The sequence below is a fragment of the Micrasema longulum genome, unplaced genomic scaffold (genome assembly GCF_059751315.1).
Source record: "Micrasema longulum isolate JH-2025_06_02 unplaced genomic scaffold, ASM5975131v1 h1tg001917l, whole genome shotgun sequence".
Taxonomy (NCBI): Eukaryota; Metazoa; Arthropoda; class Insecta; order Trichoptera; family Brachycentridae; genus Micrasema; species Micrasema longulum.
Window position 1 is genome coordinate 19,051 of NW_028279091.1, and position 22,296 is coordinate 41,346.

General features: G+C 33.0%; 2 protein-coding genes across 2 annotated transcripts; one reads left to right on the top strand and one right to left on the bottom strand.

Annotated features, from left to right (window-relative positions):
- Positions 1–607: 607 nt before the first annotated feature.
- LOC148273541 (sphingomyelin phosphodiesterase 4) lies at positions 608–17,332 on the bottom strand. Its single transcript, XM_088238553.1, has 13 exons — positions 17,193–17,332; positions 16,817–17,116; positions 15,521–15,623; positions 13,276–13,492; positions 12,688–12,886; positions 11,422–11,690; positions 9,042–9,231; positions 6,464–6,648; positions 5,711–5,937; positions 3,764–3,894; positions 3,543–3,677; positions 1,401–1,523; positions 608–1,212 (listed from the first exon to the last, which is right to left on the bottom strand). The coding sequence occupies exons 1-13, from the start codon at positions 17,223–17,225 to the stop codon at positions 784–786; spliced, it is 2,541 nt and encodes an 846-aa protein (XP_088094679.1). The 5' UTR covers positions 17,226–17,332; the 3' UTR covers positions 608–783.
- Positions 17,333–18,525: 1,193 nt separating this feature from the next.
- On the top strand, positions 18,526–21,786 carry LOC148273542 (uncharacterized). The gene is made up of 3 exons (XM_088238557.1): positions 18,526–18,798; positions 18,906–19,239; positions 19,429–21,786. Exons 1-3 carry the CDS (start codon positions 18,661–18,663, stop codon positions 20,682–20,684), a joined length of 1,728 nt encoding a protein of 575 aa, XP_088094683.1. The 5' UTR covers positions 18,526–18,660; the 3' UTR covers positions 20,685–21,786.
- The last annotated feature ends 510 nt before the right edge of the window (positions 21,787–22,296 follow it).

The window sequence follows — 22,296 nt, forward strand, 5'->3', positions numbered from 1 at the left end:
TGACGTTTACAAAAAACAATATGAATTGTTTTAAGCTTTGTTAATCACTCATGAACAAATATTTACCAATGAAAAGTTACACAATCCTTTTTACAATGTTTATTTGTGAGGTTTTTACACATTAAAATTTTTACACATTGATCGGGTTGTGGTCCTGTGGCTAGTGTCTCGGACTCACAGACTAAAGGTCTGTGCTTCGAATCCCACTCTACCCCAACTTTATTCCATTTTCTAATAGTGAGTTATTTACAACTCGTTGAAAATGGCCCTTAAAATGAAATATTTGGGTAAATCATAAGAGCGCAAATATTTCTTTTTAAAAAAAATAAAAAAAATGACACAAGTAGTCATTTTTGTTTTGATTCTAAACGTCACGTCTAGCTGGCGGTCGAAGGACGACTAAGTACGCGTTGGGCATGAGTGAAGGCATGTTTATGTACAAGGAATTAAAAAATATGATGTACACCTAATACCTATTTTTTGCAAAAACCATAAATTATAATCTTACACTTGTAATGCTCATTTAAAAATACATATTGAGAAATAATATAAATATGTATACTCAAAATCAAATAAAGGTATTCGACCAAATAAAACTACAGAAGTAAAATTATGTATAAATTTTAAATGGATATAAAAATAAGGAACAAAACAAAAATATTACATTATTATAAGAATTTTGATACAAAACAATAAATTATTAAGAAACAGAAATGACATTATATATTCAATAGTTTTAACATTATAAAAATATTCATACATATTGAAAAACAAAAGTAATTATTATGTACTTCGTTCTCGATTAATAAACCTAAAACTGTCATCAGTATTATCGAAGGAATTATTAGGAGTATTCACAGCATGTATCTCTACCCTCGCACCTGAATCACTTCTAGAACCGGTCAAGAAATGAATGGTACCTTTGAATATAACCATAACTATCCACAAGGTAACACATAGGGAGACAAAGAGCGGAATTCCATAGCCTATTAGGTAGGATATAAGGCAAAATATTGAAAACCAAAAGATGTAAGAATAGGAAGCTAGGGGTCGCAGGCAGAGACGTGGAGGTAAGGTTTCTGTGATCAAAGCTCCATAGTTTGGTCCACTTTTACAGAACTTGCGAATCTGACACGGTGGTTCGAGGACTTCTTTACTTAGCACGCCAACATAATCTTCTCTACTCCAAAGGACTTTCATGTCTTGGCAATACTAAAAAACATTTTTTTAAATTACATAAACAATTCCTATAAACTTCATAGTATGAACTAAAGTTACTGACGTGTAACAATAACAAAAATGTACATATTAAAGATGCATTTCACCCTATGGCAGCATTATTTTAAGTAGTTCTTAAATTGGTTTGATTTAGTTGCATTTAAATATAAAATTATAATTACCACTTCATTGATTCTTGACGTAATTTGGTTGAATAAATTAACTAAAAATCCATTTTCGTACGATCTCACCGGTTGAACATCCGGATTTCCCATGTACTTAAGATTTTTCTCTCGTTCTCTGGCCTGTCAATGAAATAAATAATTTAGTAAATGTATGGATAGGTATGTATTAACTTCTATTGCTTTCCTTTAAGTTCAATTTATATCCTTTAGTAAAAAAATATTTATATTTTCATTTATTTATTACGTATAATATACACATATATATTTTTTAATCTTATAATTGCAATATTGTGAAACCATTTTTTTTCTTTTTTTATTTCCCTAAAAATTATCCTTAAAACATGATTTCTCGCTCCTTATAGTCAAGTTAGTACATAGTAATAATTATTATACAAATCGTGTAATCATATGTTTTAATGAAAAGGATCTTCAACCGACAAGCCATATAAATTGGCTTGGAAGTTCTGTAATAAAAAAATATGTACAGGTCACCCCTGTTGATTGCGAGGGATACGTTTTGGGCATGGCCGCGATAAGCAAAATTTCACGATCAACGATTTTTCACGAATCACTAATGAATATTTTTCAACAATGTTTTAAGTATGTCCAAATGTTTGCGGATTCGATGGATTTCCTCCCTAGGGAGTTATTTAGATCTAAATATAATTTAATGGTAAAAGAAGAGGTATAAAAATTGGAAAATTGTTTTCAGGCGTTACCTAGTAGGTGAATTGGTTCAGCCGGATGAATCTCACCCCCATGATAGAGCTCTCAGCTCTTTTACTTTACAAAAGTCAACAGATGGAAGAGTTGAGGAAAGGTGGATGTTAAAACATAGGCAGAATGATGAATGTTACACAGTGTGTAAAGTGGCCACTTAAACCAGTCAATGACAGGTCATAAGCCCTGTAAATGCCTAGACTCCTATATTTCCTTTTCAAAAATGTTTTGCCTCTCTGTTGCAACGAATTTAGATATTTTTCAGCTGATTCTATGTCTGCACTGGCCGATTCGCCAATCATTTGAAGGCAGTGCAAGTTTGATCATTATTTAAACCGATCAAACCGACCATTGCTTGCTTTCAAAACAATTTTCCCCGCTTTTTTCAATTGATCGCACTGTATACTCAAGCAATTTGAAATCCCTACCTACAACTGCAATTTTACCACCATTTTTTATTATTTTTAGTTTCTTTTCTAATGTCACTACATTGTAAAAAATATCGCTTACTAATAAATCTGCACTCGGCGGGGTCGCGATCAACTAAAGGTTACCTGTATATTATATGTAAATAATAAAATATAAAAAATACAAAAAAGATGAAATGTAACTAAATAATTTCAACTCTTAAATAAAATGATATACAAGTCGTGTTCACATTTTTGTTGTTTTTCTCTTTAACTGTATTCCTTTGTGGGTTGAAATGTACATATGTATACATTTGCATATTAATAGCAAAGTAAGCCTGTCATTATGTGAACATACATAATGCATTCCTATTCTTATTGTTGGAGGTAGGGGTCAGTGCTATGCAACCTCATGACGTCGCTGCGACCTGTGAAGATCTATTGTGACGGGTCCCCGTGAATAGTTCTCACCCTCCAAGCCCAGGTCTATAAAGGGTCTGACTACTGAAGGAAGACGAGAGTTTACATTTCGCTAAATCTCCCCCTCCAAGCCCAGATCCGTAAAGTATCGGGCTATTAGGTAGGGGGCGAGCTCTTTAATATCCTCAGGTTTAACCAGTGGTCCCCCGATGATGAGGCTCCTTTTATGATGTAAAGCATCACATTCACATAGAATGTGTATAGGTGTTTCCTCATCTGCACTGCAGAACCTACATCTAGAAGTTTCGGAAAGGTTAATTCTAGCAAGGAGTTTGTTCAATCTGCAGTGCCCTGGGCGGGCTCTAGTGATAAACCTCACTAGATTTCGGCTGAGCTTTATAAGGTCAAAAGCAAAACTTTGCGAGTACCAAAGTATCTTACATACTTTTATTGTTATTTGATCGTAACAATTTGTTTAAAATATGTAATTTCCATTGTAAAATTTGACATAATTTAAAAAAACTAATTTTACGTTAGCAATAAAAGCAAATTTTCAAAGTCTATATTATAATGTGAAAAAAAAAGTATTTACATCTTTGGGCGAAAGTGTTAGATTGTATTTTGCAACATTCCTTCTAGTAACTTGATTGGAATTTCCATAAAGGGAATCTGAAGAGTTAGATGAATTCCTAAATGACTGGACATTATTCGCAGAAGACAGATCCAACTGCAAAAAAAATCATTCATATAAATTTTGATATTATGATTGAATACATTCAAAGATTATTACTATGAGAGCATAACATAGATTACCGAAAACAAAGAAGCTAGTTGGGTGACAGAAGCATTCAGATATCCCGGAACTTTAAGTAATTCCTCCAAAGGTACTTCATCGCCAGACTCTGAGTCTCCCATTAGCCAATATGTAATTGCTCCAAAGAAACCTATAAAAAGAAACTCATAAATACGAGGCATTATATCCATAAATTAAGAGTACTGTTTGGCTCTCGTGCTGCGAATTTTTTTTTTCCAAAAGTTGGGAACACTGGTAGTGGGGCATCTCCTGAACACAGCGAGCACCGGCGACCCTCGTTAATACCAAAACTTGCCTTGTAGTGTTCGTTTCTGTGAAAGATATCAATAATAAATCCCGCCAAGTGCGAGGTGCGCGCTGTCATAAGGTTCCTTCTCGCGGAAGGAAAAACTCAAACTGAAATTTTTGCATAGATCAAAACTGAAGGTGCTATGAACCACCGAACAAACGTATTTAAGTGGTGTCGTGAGTTTAATGAAGGAAGAACGAATATTCATGACGAGCAAAGGAGTGGAAGACCTTCAATTATGACCGATGAGTTGGTGCAAAAAATCAACAAAACTGTTCGCGGAGACCGCAGATTGACAGCAGATGAAATGTCTGCGATGTTTCCACAAATTTCCAGATCTCTGTTATACAAAACAATTACAGAAACACTGGAATATCGAAAACTGTGCTCATAATTTATGCTTATTAGTTGTTTACCTGTTTCTATTCTTCATTCGCGTGGCACACACGGTGGCGCGCGGACTGCGGCACCATTATTACGACATAGTTTTGGCTTTTTTGACACATCATCCTTTCCTTTTTCCTTTTTCCTCTTTCCTCTTTTTTCCTTTTTCCCATTGAGTAATAGTTTTGATTTAAGGTAATTTATAAACAAATACAATTTATATACAAAACTATGTCGTAATAATGGTGCCGCGGTCCGCGCGCCACCGTGTGTGCCATGCGAATGAAGAATAGAAACAGGTAAACAACTAATAAGCATAAATTATTGTCTTAACCTAAATTCAAAGCAGGTGCAGTGTAATTGACCTTTTTGTTTAAGTGTCTTTCATTAGGGTTAGTCTATGTTAGAAATATGTAGACCTGTGAAAAAGTGGGCATTATTTGTGATATAGAATGAGGCGTGAAAAATGGTGAGGTGTGTAAAAAAAATCTTCTTATCCACAGTGTAAATATGTAATGTGGAAAAATAAAAATGTTTATTTATCTTCATTTTAAATTTCAAAAGTAGTATGTTTGTAAGCATTTATTATAATTTTTCTTAATAGTTTAATTTTTTAAATTATCAGAATAAACAATACATATATTATTTGTTTACTTAGTGACAATATGCAATGGCGATTGGATTAAAAAAAAACTTTTCTCTTGTATAACGAGTAATGCTTACAAGGGGGAAATTCAGTCGGTCCCATCTTCCTCGTAATAACCAAATTCGACTGTACTGCAATATACATAGGTATGTAGTACAAAATATTACAAGAACACAAATACTACTTCTTTAATTAGAAAAATACATTAAAAAAATATTACAGTATTTTAAAGATGAGTTCCTATTTTCATTTATTTTGTTACAACGAAAAAAAAAACAGTATTTAAAGTTTTTTTTTTTGTAAAATGATATTTTATTTACGTGATTATTTTTCTTTAATAAAGATTATTGTATAGGAGTAAATATGTATGAGGTAAATCCAGAAAGTGAGTTCAATTTGTATTCCTTACCATCGTAGTTTCGCACATGAGTGGAACTTACCCTGACCTATTGAGAAAATGAAACCATTATGAGTTCGCTGACTGTTGTGTACGCTTTATGGTATTTGTTGGAATGCCGAAAAAAAATCTGTAAGGTCTGTAATTATTTTTCTTAATGCGAATAAACCAGTCCACATTCATCAACAGTTCCGTGAGGTGTACGAAGAACACTATATTTCACTGCTTACCCTTCCTCTGAGCTTTTAATCTCTCCTGACAAGCTTGTATGTTGCTGGTGACTTGAGCGTGTGCCTGTTGGGCATGGAGCATGAGGTCTCTGGCCATCGGGCGGAAGGCCCCAAGGAACAGGGGCCGATAGGGCGCAGCGCCGGGCTCCATATACCCCGACACGGGACCTGGACCAGCCTTGAAGGACTGAGTTGGTAAATGAGGCATTTGGTGGATGCCACTAAAACTGAAGAAAAATAATGCTTAATTAAAAGCTTTCATCACATGAAATGTTAATCTAAAAAGGTATTTTTGGACTCAATATTTAAAAGTCTCTGAATTGATTGATATCTATTCTTCTGTAATGCCTGAACAACGGAGGGCAATGTCAAAAACATTATAAAAAAAGAACACAAGAAAAAATCATTATTTTTTCCACACCTCTGACAGCCTCTGAAGTAACATGTGACAATCTCTAAAGCTCTTGATTGTACATAAATTATTCTTGCCATTTGTAAATTCAGTGAAAATATATCTTATGTAAGATATCCTAGTTGCGTATTATTTAATAATACAAACATATTATTTAATAATCATAACTTACCTACTTCTAATTATTAATAATAATAATAATATTAAATCGGGATAATCTAACACCGGATCATGTCCCGATACTTCTTGATATGGCAAATGATTAGAGTACAAATGTACACCATCGGGTGCAGGCAGAAAAATGATTATGAAAATTTATAAAAACAATGACATATTTGTACCTGTTATCTATGGTATTTGATGATATGTCCAGTAAGCCAGGATTACTCGCTTGCAAGAACGAGTGAGCAAGAGACGAGTACTGAGCTAGATAAGTGTTGTTATTGGCTAGCATAGGTTCACCTTCTAGTGCTAAAGACTTCTCTATGTCAGTGAGTATCGGCACAAGATTTGTTTGGGAGAAAACCTAAAATCAGAAAGAAAAAAAAATTTGGCATAGATAAGAATAAAATAAGAGTTTTTTTATCTTTATGCTATTTTATATAGTGGTAACTTTTATATTTCAGTCGCCCAAGGTGTTGCAATATAAATAAAAATACCTAACTTTTCGGGATCTAAAATTTGCTTAATATGGACAAAAATTAAGATAGAATTGACAGTTTTTTTGGCATAATGTACAAATATCTAAATTGATACATATTGACGTGACCACTGTAATACTTACAAACCGGTTTATACATTTTACAATACATATATGAAAAAGTCCAAATATTTCAATACTAATACTAATATGCAGTATTAAATGTTTAATTTAAATAAAAAACCCTCTTCCATATTTATTAAATCTAATTTAATTTTCATAATATCAGGATAAAAAATATTATCCATAGTTACCAAGTTGGTTTATTCATACCAGGGCTGCATTCAACAATAATGCGTATCCAAAAATTGGAGGATACTTATTTTTAGTATATAAAAAAGTTTGTATTTTAACGTTAACGATCAGCATTCGTTTTTGGTGGATCCCAGATTCTTTCCTTAAATTCCTTATAATTTCAACCCATTTCTTTCTTTTCATTGTATTTTGGGAATGAAAAATTATATTTTCAAAACATATTCCTATCAGTGCAGCCCTGTAACTAAGAAGAGCTCGCAATTGCGCCGCAAAGTGTAGTGGGACGTTTGCAAAAAATAATATTTATTTGTGAATTAGAATTGTTTTAAGCTTTTTTGATAATCACTCATGGAAAAATATTTACCAATGAAAAGTTACACAACCCGTTTTACAATGTTTATCCAAAAGGTTTTTATACACTTTCACGACACAAGCAGGCATTTCGGTTTAGATGCTAAACGTCACACGAGGCTGGCGGTCAAAGAATGACTGAATACGCATTAGGCATGAGTTAAGCGTCATCTTTAACCTTAACCACGCTTGCCTACTTTATAAGGCATCAGGTTTTCGACGTCCTCGACGTCCACTGATAACTGTTCGTTGGCAGTTTATGTAAGAACTACGGAACGCGAACCTGACTTGTGAGGATGCACACGAGATAGCAGTCGATAGAGATGCATGGAGGCTCTTTATGAAAACCATATACTCCAATTAGGGAGCGGACATGGAATGATGATGATAAGTGTCATCATTTTTGAGGGCTCAGGGTATGTCTACGTGTATTAATATGTCAATGCTTAAAACATTATTTATCAAACAAATATTTCAGTATGGAGTTTCCCATCTCTTCAAGCGATTCATGGTTTCCATTAAGTCAAAACGTATTTCACAAAGTGGTAATTGAAGTTTTGTAAAAAGCTAAAAATCCTGGGGGGGCTGTGGATAAAACGCATAAATTAAAATCATCAAAAACTGTATTTGTGACATCATTTTTTTTCCCATGTGTTTTTATTTTCATTGAGGTTGTAGCTGTTGATTTACTTTTCGCTCAGTAGAAACAGTATTATTAATTAATATGATTTATACAACTAATATTTATTATATTGATTATAATCAGTTTTTTATTATAATAAAATGACAATAAAATAAGAACTTTCTATTTCGTACAGATGGCAACTCTTTCTCCGATGCAGATACGATCTGTTTTGGTTTGAAATACATGGTTGGTTTCTTATTTGTTTTCTGGACCTGAAAAGCTTATATACTGACAGGATTATTTATCTAAAAGCACTTACAATCGTTTTTATAATTACTGAATGGATAAATAAGAGAAATAGCAGAAAATATTTCAGTAGGTATGAAAATTGCGTCAGAAATGTCACTTGAAGTCAACCATAGATAATCTGTAATTCCAATTCTGGACACCGGCAGTATAGAAGTGGCCAGGGTATAAATTATGATATTTAGTTACTATTGCGTAGCAAGATGAACAAAGCCATCAAAACATAACAATAGGGAATGATCAGGTTGTTTTAAGACAATTTTAAAGTAATAAGGGTCTAAGAAATACTGTTGAGTAAAAAAAAAATATTTTTTCTAATTAGTGGCATAAAAAATATTTTTAAATTAATAGCTTTGAATTCCCGCAAAAACGGTCATTGCATTGGCCACGCCCCTAATACGTCACGATTCATGTTAATTTGAATTTTGTAACGATTAAATTTTTTTCAGAACATCATCACAAATCTTGACATCACAATTATCTAGGGACATATTTTATTATAATTTATTTTTTAAAGTTATGTATGAAAACATTTCTCCACAATATCCATATTGATTTTGAAAATATTATTAATTTTTCTGCATCCATTTCATATATTTTTATCGGTATTCGTAGTATGTGATATTTCCCTATTATACAATAATAACTTTTTTTAAATGACATATAATTTTTATCTTGTTACCTTTGTTAATCGAAATAGCATTATGGCATTTTTGTAGGCTGTAAGATCCAATCGCAGAAATCTCGGCACAATCAACTGAAATATTTCAGTATAAGCGAGTAAATTCTCTGACATGAATGGTAGAAAGGAAGAGTCTATCATATTTGGCCGTGTCACTTCTTCAGTTGATGAATCTAACCTTTCTTGTTGTCTGAAAATAAAAATATATTTTGGTAATGCAGATATAAAAAATGAACAAAATCAACAGTTACTAATGTTTATATTCATGATTTATTAAATCAAGTATAATATTATTATCAGCAATATAAATCTTGCCACTTGCCCCAATCTGTACGGTTACAAAAAAGTTTTATAGCTATCTTGTAACTAACACAATACATACAGTACCCAGAAGTAAATAAAGTACACCAGGCTTAAGAAAGAGATGGCTGACTTTGTAAAGTTTCATATCTGTCGCACGAGTCCGGTATCTGTATGAATGACAAAGACGATGCTCTAAGAAGCCGATTAGGCTAGCAGTCTCTTTCTTAAGCTCGGTGTCCTTTATTTACTGTAATTGTTTTTGGGACATCCAGCAGAAATAAATTACATTACAAAATAATAAGATAAGACCACAGTTTCTTAATCTTTAAAATATTGCAACCTCTTAAAAGGTGATTTCTGATGATATCAATATGAAATAATTATTTAAAAACATTTTTTTTACACATTTAATAACCCCGGATTGGCACATGAACATGTACAATTTTAGTGCCCTATGCAACATCAGGTGCGGATAAGGAAATGATAATAATGATTGTAAAATAGCAAAAAAACAGGCTGTGTGAACTGAATTTTCATAAAAATTCATTGTACTGTGATGCACCAATGAGGAACTTCAGCCCAGAAATTGGATACAAAAAATGTTTTCTTACGCGGGGTAAAAATTACAGCATTAAATTGTACGGCAAAGTTTCTTGAAAATGTACAGAAAAAATAATAAAAAATATTTTGATAAAAACGCACTACTTTAAATGACGTCACTGGTTCATGTGAATCAACCTATGATCTGAGAGCTATGGAAGATTTCCGGTCTGCACTAGCAGGCGACTACGCCTCTGGACCAATGGGAAGAACTGAATGAGAATAAGCGGAAATGAACCTCTGACGTCACACGCGGAGTTATTTTAGAGATACAAAACTTTAAAAAATCGTAGCACCGATAATACGATATGTAAAAATTAAAAAAAAAAATTGACTTAGTTTAACAGTCTAATAAACAAATAAAAAATTTGAAAAAAACCACTGAACTTCCTCATTAAAACAGTATTATGTGGAGTAGTTTGTAAAGGGTGAGTTTAAGTTATTGTTTTATGTGTTATATATATTTCTTTCAGAGTTTTTTACTACCCCTATTTTGTTATTGTTTGTGTTTCGTTCTTTATTATTAAACTAATGTGTTAATAATTCTTATAATAGATAAGAACATGAGAACACTGGTTAAATGGCTTTATTTTAATATATTATGCATGTTAATAACTATGTTTTTTTTTTTGCTAGTACACATTGTGTCTAATAACTATAATATCTTTATAAATATTGGGTTTAGATTTTCAGTATTTCTCCATTACACATTTACGTATCGACTGAAATAATTTGTTATTAAATAATAAGTACTGATTAGGCACAAAAAAAGCATTTTATCGGAAATCGAAGATAAATTATACTCTCAGTATACAAATGTTTCGCATTGTTGCGTATGAAGAAAAGAGTAAAGAATTTACGCCTGTCGCAGCCAGTCACATAGTCGAGTACTAGCTACTTAGTAGCCTCAGGTTGTTGGCGCGGGTGCACGTTTCGTCCGATTAGTTAGCGATACCCAATGGTTTTTTTATGTTTTCAGCAGTTAGATTTGAAATATTATAATCTTTGAATTAAATTATGGTTGATTAAAGCCATTACCTATAAATATACAATTTTTCCCTTTTTAAATCACTTATTTTTTTAATGTGTAGTGACTACACAGCACCGTAATGCGCGGGTGTTTTTAGGACAGTAAGAGAAAAGTTAATGTAAAAACTATTACAGGTAAATAAAAAAAACAAAATCAAATTTCATGTTGCACGTAACAACATAATTAGTAAAAAAAATAAAGAGAGTAGGTATTTTTTTGTTTCGAGTAAATTCAAAGGTAAATATTTTACCGATGATTCTATCATAAAAAATGTTAAGTTGATTATTGCTTTAAATGAACGTATGTGTTCTAATCATCATCATTCCCCATCGGCCAGTGGTAAATAGAGCACTGCATTTGTAAACCAAATGCAGCAGCAAAAGTCCAAGACTTTGGTGTCGTTTGGTTTGGCGGATTTAATAAATAAAATTAATTAAAAATACTTACTCAGCCTTGTCGTCCTTGAGACTGGCGTACCTCCACGGCTGGATGAAGCTGAACCAGAGCTCCAGGACGAGGCGGAAAGAGGCGTCGAGCGGCCATGAGCACATAAGGCGGCGGATGTGCGGCAGTGCACGGGGGCCGAGCAGAGCCCCGGCTGCCCTCCGCAGTTCCCCCAGGCTGGTGGGGTCCGCGGGTCCTGATAGGGAGAAGGCGTGGCACTGCTTGATGAGCGAGCGCGCGATACGGACCTGCTCACTGCCCGGATATGTGCTCTTCCAATTATCACAAACAAATATATTTATTAAAGACAAACGTTCACAACACACATCTTATAACATGTATTTATTATTATTTAATATATTTGTAAATAATTTTACCTTTTATATTTTGGTTACATTCTTTTTTTTGTATTTGTTGATATTATCGCTAAAAATAAAGTTGTTTTGTTAATACCCAATCGTCATCATCATCCTTCCCCTTCCGCAGCCAGTGGTGCATGGGGCACTGCATTAGTAAACCAAATGCAGCATATTTCAATCATCTGTTGCATGAAGGTAAGGTGATCAGTCTTACGCTTCAAATGCCATTCCAGGAATAATGAAATATTGCTGTTAAAAGATCATTTAAAATCAGTATTTCACATCCACCCTGCCAGGAATCAAACTACTACACAATGAAGTGACTTATCTCCACTCCATTTTCTTATTCAGGATTTATAACCAAGTGCAGCCATCGAGTCGAAAAAACCCATCCAGGGTCTGGTTCTATTTCACGCATAGAACTATATTCTTCACCCTTGTGTTCTTTAAACCCTGTATAATAAAATGTGTAAAAATATATCGTCAGGGAAAAATTTTAATGCTCTAAGGGACAAAGCGTAAATTGTCCAAGGGAGGAGAAAAAAGTTTTAAAAATAATTATAAAAACAATATTAAAATGTTGTTTTTAAACCTTTTTTCAATCTCATATGCAATTCACGCTCTGTTACTAATTAAAAACTTTCACTGACGACATAATACGCAGCAAGGATACACAAAAGTATGGTTTCTGTCACGATGGATGTGATCTTGATAACAGCCCCCCAAAGGTTAAAAAAAAAACAGTTGAAAAATTTGGTCTTATTCAATTGATAAACAGATTTTTTCTACATAATTTAACTACAAAAAACTACTTCATTATTTCACTGGTGGGTCTGTTTATTTGAATCACAAATAATGACAAAATACTAGAATGAAGACATTGGATAGTAATCAATTTAATGATACATACAGAATTTACGAGTGTGGACTGAGTTTGCGAGTCGACAGTTTGGTTTGAGGACTGACTGAGCCAGATGTCAATAAAGACTTGCAGGACAGTCTCAGAGCGCCATACTTCTCCACGAGGATGCAGCTGCGAGGAGCTGCTAGACCCGGAACATACTCCCGGAGACTCCTGGTGCACCAGCAGGGAAGAGAACTGAGAGTGCCTAAGTAAAATATTATTTAATTGTACACTCCGTAGTTGATTTGAGAAAAGTCATAGCGTAAAAAATGTAATTGCGATGATACTAAAAATACTAGTATCTTCAATAAATTCATTCATGTCATACGGTTGGTTGCGTAACTTGCTTTGGACGAACATTGAAAAAAAAGTTTTTTACGATTTTCTTAAAACCAGAAGAAGCCTTCAGAGCGGATTTTGTAACTCTATGACTCAAATATAATATTGTGTTTACTGTGTATCATTTTTGCGTTTATTTACTAAGGATTAGTTGTAGGGCAAAACGGTTGATTTATTTTATGATAGAAAATAAAGTACAGTTGATGTCTTCCCAAAAAACAGAATGTTACAATAATACCATTAGTGAACACTCACCGATTAGCAGTTTGCATGGGCGACACAGCTGGAGTCTTGCCAGTAAAGTAAGCAATGTGAGGCATCACAGGAATGTTGGGGTCCGACGGGAGGAAATGTATCAAGTATTCGCAGCACAGGCTATAGTACACTGTATTCCAACTGTCCCAGGCTCCTGTGGAACTCGGGGCATTGTGCATGTATGCAGCAAAGTGGAATATGTAATAATCAAATGGATCTGAATAAAACACGTTAAGTAAATTATCGATTTATTCTTTCTACTTTGAAGTTTTTTTATTTATAACATCACTCCAAGCAGAAATGGTATATGGAAAATTGTGAAATATCGTGTAAACTTATAATTGAGGCCTAATCACAGTGGTGAAAACAGTAGCACAGAATACCCAGCTTTGAGATATCTCATATTTAAATATAGTGATCTTACCAGGAATCGAACTAGGAACCCCCCATGGGCAAGGCAAGTGTCATAGTCATTGGGACATGGTAGACACTATGTAGAAGAAATTATGAATTGAAGAGAAAAGAGTGAGTCCATTTTTAGGCTCAGGCTGAGATGCCCTCTATGTGGCGTGATAAAATAAAAAGAAAAATAATAATCATGCATTGGCATTTGGAAGAAAGCATTGTGGAAAATGGTTAAACATATTAATAAGTATGAAGGTATATTATTATAAGTTTGTTATTCATAAGCCGTCGGTTTGAACTATTATTAGTATGTTGGTAAATAATTTATTCTCGCGTGAGAAATTTCTGTCTTAAAACAAAATGATGAATTCCAGAGAAAATCCAAAAAATTATAATGGATTGTTAACTTTTTATTGTACTAAATAAACATTATTATTTATTTATTTACGGACTTATTTAGTATATTTAAAACTGGTTAATACATTTATTTATAATATATATAGGTACAATCGAAATAATAATTATAGATTATTAACAAAAATAACAAATACTTTATCTACTACATACACACTTAGGTAATAGATTTCTCTGGATCATGTCTGGTCTGCCAAATTAAAATAAATAAATAAAATAAAATACAGTTAAAGAAAATTAAAGATAGGACAAAAATGTAATAATAATTACTATCTCAAGACAATAATAATGGTTTTTGTGAGGAATTCAGTATTATGACGAGAAGTAATTTCGCCTGAGTTCGATAGGGATCATGTTAGGATCTGTGTTAGGATTTTGCCAGTAGTGTCTTGATAATTTGATGTTCCTCTGTAATTTGGTATAGAGACGTATTGTTTTTCTTCTGTTGCTTGAGTGCATGTTGTATAGGGAAAATTATTCTAATGTTTCCTATATGTATTTGGGTTTTGTGTCGTTGTTTGATTTGTTTGTATTACTACGTTCTTCTTCCTTTCGGAGGCGGGATCTGGAGCGTGCGGCCGCGGTCTCAATTTGGAACTAACACTGTATTCCTTCACTATCATACTGGGAAATTAGAAAAAGGTGATTGTGCTGACCATGTGTATTTGATTGATCATAAATTGGCAATATTGCAATGAGGAGTACAATGAAAGCTTTTAAAGTTTCTTTGTTTTGTTATTTCCGCGGTTTGATTGTAAAGAAATATTAAATTTTTGCTTAATTAGTTTTAAAAAAATTATATTGATATGCGAAACTGAAGAAAGACTCAAGTCTTTATGAACAGTTTCGGGAAAGGGGTGAATGCTTTCATTGTATCTGAAGACAAGATCTGGTCTATCAGTGATTGTTTAAATCTAGAAAGACTATTATTATAAATAAACAAATATTTTAAATCAAGGAATAGAAGAAAACATGCATTGCTTTCGATATCAATGAATATACATTATTTTAAATAGGTATTTTTTTATATTCCATGAAGGCAACAGAATACAACACAATAAATATATCCAAACAACAAGTAGGGAGAATAATGCTTAGGTATAAAATGACATTTTAGATGCATTCCAATTAGAGCCTAATTTTTTTACTAGGTATGTCAAAACAGGGTGTGTGTGTGTGTGTGTGTGTGAGTGAGAGGGTAGGTGGGAGGGTGTATATATGTGTGTGCGAGTGAGAGTATCATAAAAAATATATAAGTGAGGATAATTACAGTTTAAATTCTTTTTTTTTTCAGAATATTATTTTTAAACGATGTTGCAGAGTCTAGTAAAATGTCGATGTCAAACGTATCTATTTGATTGTACAAGGTATGCGTTTTTTAGGAGTGTGAATTAAATGAAAAATATATGCTCATACAAAAGGATACTGAGATTTAAGGAGATGATTTGCCTTGTGTGTGGATCCACATTTAGTAAGTCTAAGTAAAACTGAGGCATTCTTCCACTCTCCAACATTTGAAATAGTTCCAACTGTAAACATACATTATAAACATGTGAATCTGGTTTCTATAACTTAAGATAAAATTAATAGTATTTATAACATTTTGACAAACAAATCAAATGAATCAAAATCGTATTAAGTACTGTCCACTATATTTGTACTCTAATCAAAATTATAGAGTAGATTTAGAAAAAAAAAACAAATACACAAGTGTAAATTTGATGTTAAAAGTACTAACAATATAAACAAAGAATATTTTTCAATACAGTGATGTTTGAGTATAATATTATTAATTAAAAAAAAACAGAATTTTTGAAAAAAAAATATCAAAGCCAACATGAACATGATCACAATACCAGAGAAAGGGTAAAAATAAGACTTCCATTTAGAAAAAAGGCGATGCAACAAAATTCTCAATTTGTTTCTTTTTTGTTCCGACGTTTTGGCTACCATTGCAGGAGCCATCTTCAGGATAAAATTAAGTTTTCAGTGACGGGATGAGAAATAGATATTCTACGACCAAAAGGATGTTGTGTACTATGAGCAGCTACAACCTGGCGATTCCATTACGGGCGATCAGTATAGGCTACAATTGATTCGTTTGAACCGTGCATTACGAGAAAAACAGCCGAAACACAAGCGAAGAAATCTTCTGCATGATAACGCTCGACCTGTCGCAAGTCGTAGAAAAATATTTGGAAACGCTCAAGTGGGATATTTTACCGCATCCACCGTATTCGCCGGACATTACTCCTTCTGATTAGTAGTTGTTCTGATAGATGCAGCACGATTTGGCAGTTACTTACTTTTCAGAAATCGAAAATTCGCTCCAAACTTGGATTGCCTCATAAGATGAGACATTTTTTCAAGATGGAATTCGTCATTTGCCTGAGAGGTGGGAAAAATAGTAGCCAGCGATGGACAATACTTTGATTAATCTGTTCATTCATTTTGTTTTGAAATAAATATATTTTTGACCACAAAAAACCGGACCAGACTAATTTGTACTCCCAATATATTACATGTACTTAAATTAAATATAAAAAAGTATATGGAGCAGTACATTAGAGTCTAAAAGAAAGTTAAAGAAAACAGTGACTGTCTAGGCTATATATAATCTAGCCATGTTTAACATGCATACCATTAATTCTTTTTTTTTAGCAAGGAATGTAACAAGCTTATTTATTTGTATGGTAAACTAAACTTAATTTATAATACTTACAGGTAGCAAGCGGCTAGGAAAGACGTACTTCAGCTGAGGATCGTTGATAAGTTTATAACAAATTCTGAACAATGGTCCTGAAGGAAGTAAGAAATTAGAGAGAAGTTCAAAATCAGCATTGTTTTGGGCAGTGATTCTTCGGAGTCCCCAATCTTCAGATGAACCACCATTGCCAAAAATACTTCCGACTATTTGAGGGAATATTGTTTGCAAATCTTTGAAAGGAATTTGCTCAACAAGTTGAGTTATTTCATGCACTCTTGTGTACAACGGCGCCCTTAATATCGGGTAAATGCGAGACTGAAATATAGAAAAACATAATGAAGTTAATGTCCGATTGCTCAATGCACAATTTAATTGTTTTAAAATGATTTACCGAAATATCGTGCATGCCGGTCATTTTATCCATTTAAAATGTGATTTTGATTGTTTACGCCGAAAAAACGTCAAAAACGTATTATTCTATTTGTCATTTTTGTTTTAAATCTGTGTCTATGCCGTCTATGGTATACTTAGCCAGACTGAACAAATAATAATGTGAGTGCAGCATATTTTTATTTTGTTCATCCAAAGATAAATAAAAAAAACTTTCGTTATCGGAGGCATCTAATAAAAGCGCTGTTATCTTGATTTTCCCGATACCGAAAAGGTGGACGCGTTAGCAAAGAAGGCGGTCCATTGTCCATTCTAGGAATTCTGCTTATAGTAATTTCCTACCATTAGGTACAATCTCCTCGTCTTAACGAGAATCATAATGAAGAAGCAACTTCGTACATGGCAAGAATATTAGGTACCTCCTCCCAAGAGTAAATATCTTTTCCATTTTAAACCGAATATTACCAAAAAACTTTGGTTCTTCAAAGTGATTCTAAACAAATTTGAGACAACCTCTAGAGAGGTTCCATATATGGACAGAGATAATGTAGAACTATTAGATTGCGCATTAGACACTACTGCATTGGTTCTCACTTGTTCAAAATCCATGTCCGGTATTCTGCCATGCGCGAAGTTGAGTAGGTAGGAAGAAATTGTTTTAAGGCAATATGGCCGCCCTTAAATGTACATGTATATAAAGCGTTTAATAATAATGTCAGCTTAAAAAAGAAGCTGCAACCCTTTTTTTTTAATGCCCACTGTTATCTTGGGTACCCTTCAGACCTCTCCAATATTGTATTCCACATTTGATCAATATTATAACTCTGCTGTCCTGCTCCAATAAACCTATACCAATTTTTTTTGTAAATAACTTGTGACTAAAACAATTAAGTTGTAAATGTGTTGTAGATAGTGTAATGTTAGAAATTAACAAACTAACATAAACATTTTATTCTCAAAAGCGTTTTTATATATATTTTTTCTGCTTGTGTAAGAAAAGGTTTTAGGCGTATATACTGTTGTGCTATATTTAGTTATAAAGGTGCTTAACTTGCATTGTTTCTTTGTTGTTCTCAATATGTGTTATTTTCTAAATTTTAATATTATTTGTGCCCCGAATTGAGTTGTTGTAACTCTTGAGAATGTAATTCAACGTATTGTACTTGTAAAATACTTTGTGTTATATAATTTATAAATTAAAAAAATAAAATTAAAATGTGTAAAAAATTTAAAAAAACACTCACCCACGACACTAGCTAGAAGACCTCAAAAGCGCGGTGAAAAAAGCCACAAAAATACGAAAAAGAAGAAAAGATATGTGAAATTAAAAGTCTGACAGATTTATCTATGGAAATGAAGATTGTTGAAAAATTGTTTCAGAAATTTGACAAACGCGAATTGATAAAAAAGCGTTGTTATTGCTCGTCTTTAAAATATTCTTAACCTAGACATTTTAGCTCAAAGCAGTCATGTCCGATATTGAAATGGCAGAATTTGATGATGACGACGATTTAGATATAACTGATACAAAAGGCCTTTTGAGTGGATCCGAAGAGGGTGAAATAAACGATAGTGATTCCGACGATGGTCCGGCGCAAATAAAAAAGGTATTTTAGATTTTTTTTTTTTTCTACATGTACACAAGTATTCTCTGGAACTAATCTAATATATTTTTGTAAAATTACGCTTAATATAACCATTTGTTATCTTTAAGGAAAACGACACAGATAATACAGTAAAAAAATATTCCTTTCAAACGGAGGGAAATGATAGTATTAATCGTTCAATATTTGACGATGTAGACTTGGCAAAAATGGAAGAAAGAGCAAATAGGTTTGGGTTTGACAAAGAAAGTGACATAAAAATCCTGGAAAAAGAAAAAACCGATCTATATGAAAGTTTGTCAATTAACACGCAGGAAGATCTAAGGCATGCGAGACTGGATACCATTCACGTATATGGCACCCACAAAATGAAAACAAATGATATTTTCGAGTATTTTTTTGCCCACAAGCCACTGTTTTTAGAATGGATTGATGAAAGTAGCTGTAAGTGTTTTTATCATTACTATTTATATTGATGATTGTACATATTTCCAGGCGTGCCTCATGTTTGTAAACCCCTAAATTTAAACTGGGGCCAGCTGAAACTTTGCATCAATCAATTTATCAAGCTAGTATATAAAAGTCTGCGCAAGTAATTGAAATCTGTTTTAACTCGGAACTAATTATTTTTAGGTAATGTTGTTTGGAAAGATGACATCTCTGCCGCAAAAGCCATGGTGTTTTATTCTAAGGAAATATTGTTATACAGCGAGGATGATATGAACATGAACGAAGATAATTGTCGGAATACGAAGCCAGGAGATGCTGTACAAGGAGCTGATATCAAAGTTCCCATTCCTCCGGGGAAATGGAGAGCCGGCGCTCCTCACCCTCAGGCCGAATTTTTATTCTTACGATTCGCTAATAAAAGTGATAAAAAAGCAAGCGGGACAGAAAAATTAAAAGTCATGTCCTCAAAATATAAAGATAACATAGATAGCGAAAATATTAAGTCAGGTCTTATATCTGAATCTATGAAAAATAAGATCAAAATGATGAAAAGAAATCATTTGAGTTCAGAAGAAGAAAAGAATAAAAACCCGTGGGGAGAGTTATGTCAGACATGGGGAATTAATGATTCTCAAGAAGTGTTTGGAGTTCCCAATCCAAGAATCAGTCATTCTGTCCTCCCTCCACTTGGCGGAGTCAGAGAACGTATCGGTAATCTCGGTCCCTTGCGAATTAACCCCCCTCTGGCCAGCAGACTGTCCTTGCCCTTCAGGAGTGAGCGCACCGACGTTAAAACTAGATTGGGTAAAAGAACTCAAGAAGTAATAGATATAGAGGATAGTTCACAAAGTGACGAGGAAGAATCGCAGAGCAGTGATGAAGAGTGGACCACCAAAAGGAAAGTTCCCCGTATGAGAATGCACGCTGACGATGAACAAGAAAAAATGAAAAAAACAATTAACAGTAACGATCTTGTCTCCTCGCAGTGGGAGGATAAACTGAATATAAACAATATCATGGTGGAAGTGAAGAACGAAGGGGCAGAAGTCCCGTGTGATCCAGTCGACACTGAAACAAGAACAAATACCAAATCTACGAGTAATAATGATTTGCGATCTCGAATAGGCCGAAGAAGAAACTCTACTAATTCCGATAGTGATAACTCCTCTAGTTCACCTCCTCGAGAACATTCTAAAACTAATGTTTGGTCGAGATTAGACATTTCAAACAAAAAGACAAGCTCTAAACCCAACTCGGATTCTGAAACTAGAGATTTAAGGCATACATTGAAAAAATCTATTAGTACTAAAACCCCTAATAGACCCGGATTTCATAATCCGGATCTCCGGTCACGTCTCGGTAAAAAAGCAGAGTTTCGTGCCAGCCCCTTAAGAATTGAAGTTGATAATGAACATTATGCTCCATCTGATGATGAATGATATTACAAGTACTTAATTTATTTAGTTTCAATTATTATTTCTATATGTAACTTTCAAATGTCTATAAATTTTAAAATTTGGACTGACAAATGTTTATAACAGTTGGAAACACTGCATTACTTTTTAATTATATAAAAAGTTGTTTAACAAAATAAATTTTTGGTAGATTTTTTCTTGTCTGCGCTCATCTGATGGGACACTAGAATTGGAAGAATCTTGATCATTGACTATGTGAAGATAAGATCATGTCTTACATCTCAGTCCAGACCGTCTATTAGATATAATAGAGAAAAATATCTAAATAAAATAAGTTAACTGATATTGTCGGGAACCAAATCTGAGTCCTCATCCATACTAAAGCAATATACTGATCACTCTCAATTTACTTAGGTAGAGCCGCTCAACTGAGATATTACAAAGTGCATAATTTTTCAACTATAGTCTAAAATGAACAAAAAAAATTGCTCGGATTAAGGATTGGAGTCTGAGATTTTCACCAAAAAAAGAGTTTAGATTAGGAGAAAATCTGTTTATCTTGATTTTTAAACTAGCATTGCCAGTAAATTGAGCTTAATATATCATATTATAGGTGAAGTGAATTAACTGATATTTTAGAGGTAAAGTAAATTCATAACTTATATTGCATTTCTGTAATCAGTATAATTCAAAAATATTTTTTCCTGCTTTATGTTCAAAAACATCCATGTTAATTAAAATGATGAAAACTAATAATAAATACGCCAAGCCAACAAGTCATTTCTGCTTTTCAAATATGAGATATTCTCTTGTAAAAATAATTATTTTTTTTACGAGAATTCCGATTGGCAAACCGTAAAACAGTAATGCCCTGTAAAATTTGCAATTCAGCAGATACGACTTTTAGACTTATCATGGCAGAATATTATTTAAAAAAATTATGAACAATCTGTTGAAATGGAACCAAATCACTAGCGAAAATACCCAGTTTGGATATTTACAATTATGTACATAAATACAATGGTCAAATACTTCGAAAGTGTAATAACTCATATACATGTAATTTATGTAGTAAAAATAGATTTGATTTTTATTTCAGAGTGAAATAAACCTTTGTACAAATTATTAATATTGTCCTTTAATTTTACCTCAATTGTATATCATATTATATAATATGGACCTAAGAAAACTCTAGGAACTATTTGTCTTGCGAAACTTTTGTAAAAAGTTAGTTAACCTGTTGAAGAAAACCTTTGGCAATGAATAACTGGCGATTGAAATAAAGTGAATAAAAAAAGGTTTTTTTCTATATGGCTGAAATTGTTATCGTGATCACTGGACTTATTTTCATTGTTTCTTCTCTTTACGTACATCTATGGAGAAATGGCGTGATGTTAGTGGTAGATGACAATAATTTATATTTCTCTTTTTACTAACCTTTTACAGAAAAAACCCTTTCAGGGTCACTAAAACAATATATTATCTAATAACAATTTTTTTTTGTATTTGTGTCTCCATAATATTTTTAAATTGAATAAAACTGTAATTTTTATATTGAAATCAATCTACAAAACGAGAAAAGTGACGAATAATATTCAGGATAGGTTTGTTTTGAGATAGGTGTTATTCTTCTTAG

Excerpts from the sequence above, each read along its gene's own strand:
- LOC148273541 (XM_088238553.1), bottom strand. The coding sequence starts at position 17,225 with ATGGATAAAATGACCGGCATGCACGATATTTCG. Across the intron at positions 6,649-9,041 it reads TGCTATTTCGATTAACAAAG|GTTTTCTCCCAAACAAATCT; the intron begins GTAACAAGATAA and ends TTCTGATTTTAG. Across the intron at positions 1,213-1,400 it reads CGTCAAGAATCAATGAAGTG|TATTGCCAAGACATGAAAGT; the intron begins GTAATTATAATT and ends AATGTTTTTTAG.
- LOC148273542 (XM_088238557.1), top strand. The coding sequence starts at position 18,661 with ATGTCCGATATTGAAATGGCAGAATTTGATGATGACGACGATTTAGAT. Across the intron at positions 18,799-18,905 it reads GTCCGGCGCAAATAAAAAAG|GAAAACGACACAGATAATAC; the intron begins GTATTTTAGATT and ends GTTATCTTTAAG. Across the intron at positions 19,240-19,428 it reads ATGGATTGATGAAAGTAGCT|GTAATGTTGTTTGGAAAGAT; the intron begins GTAAGTGTTTTT and ends AATTATTTTTAG.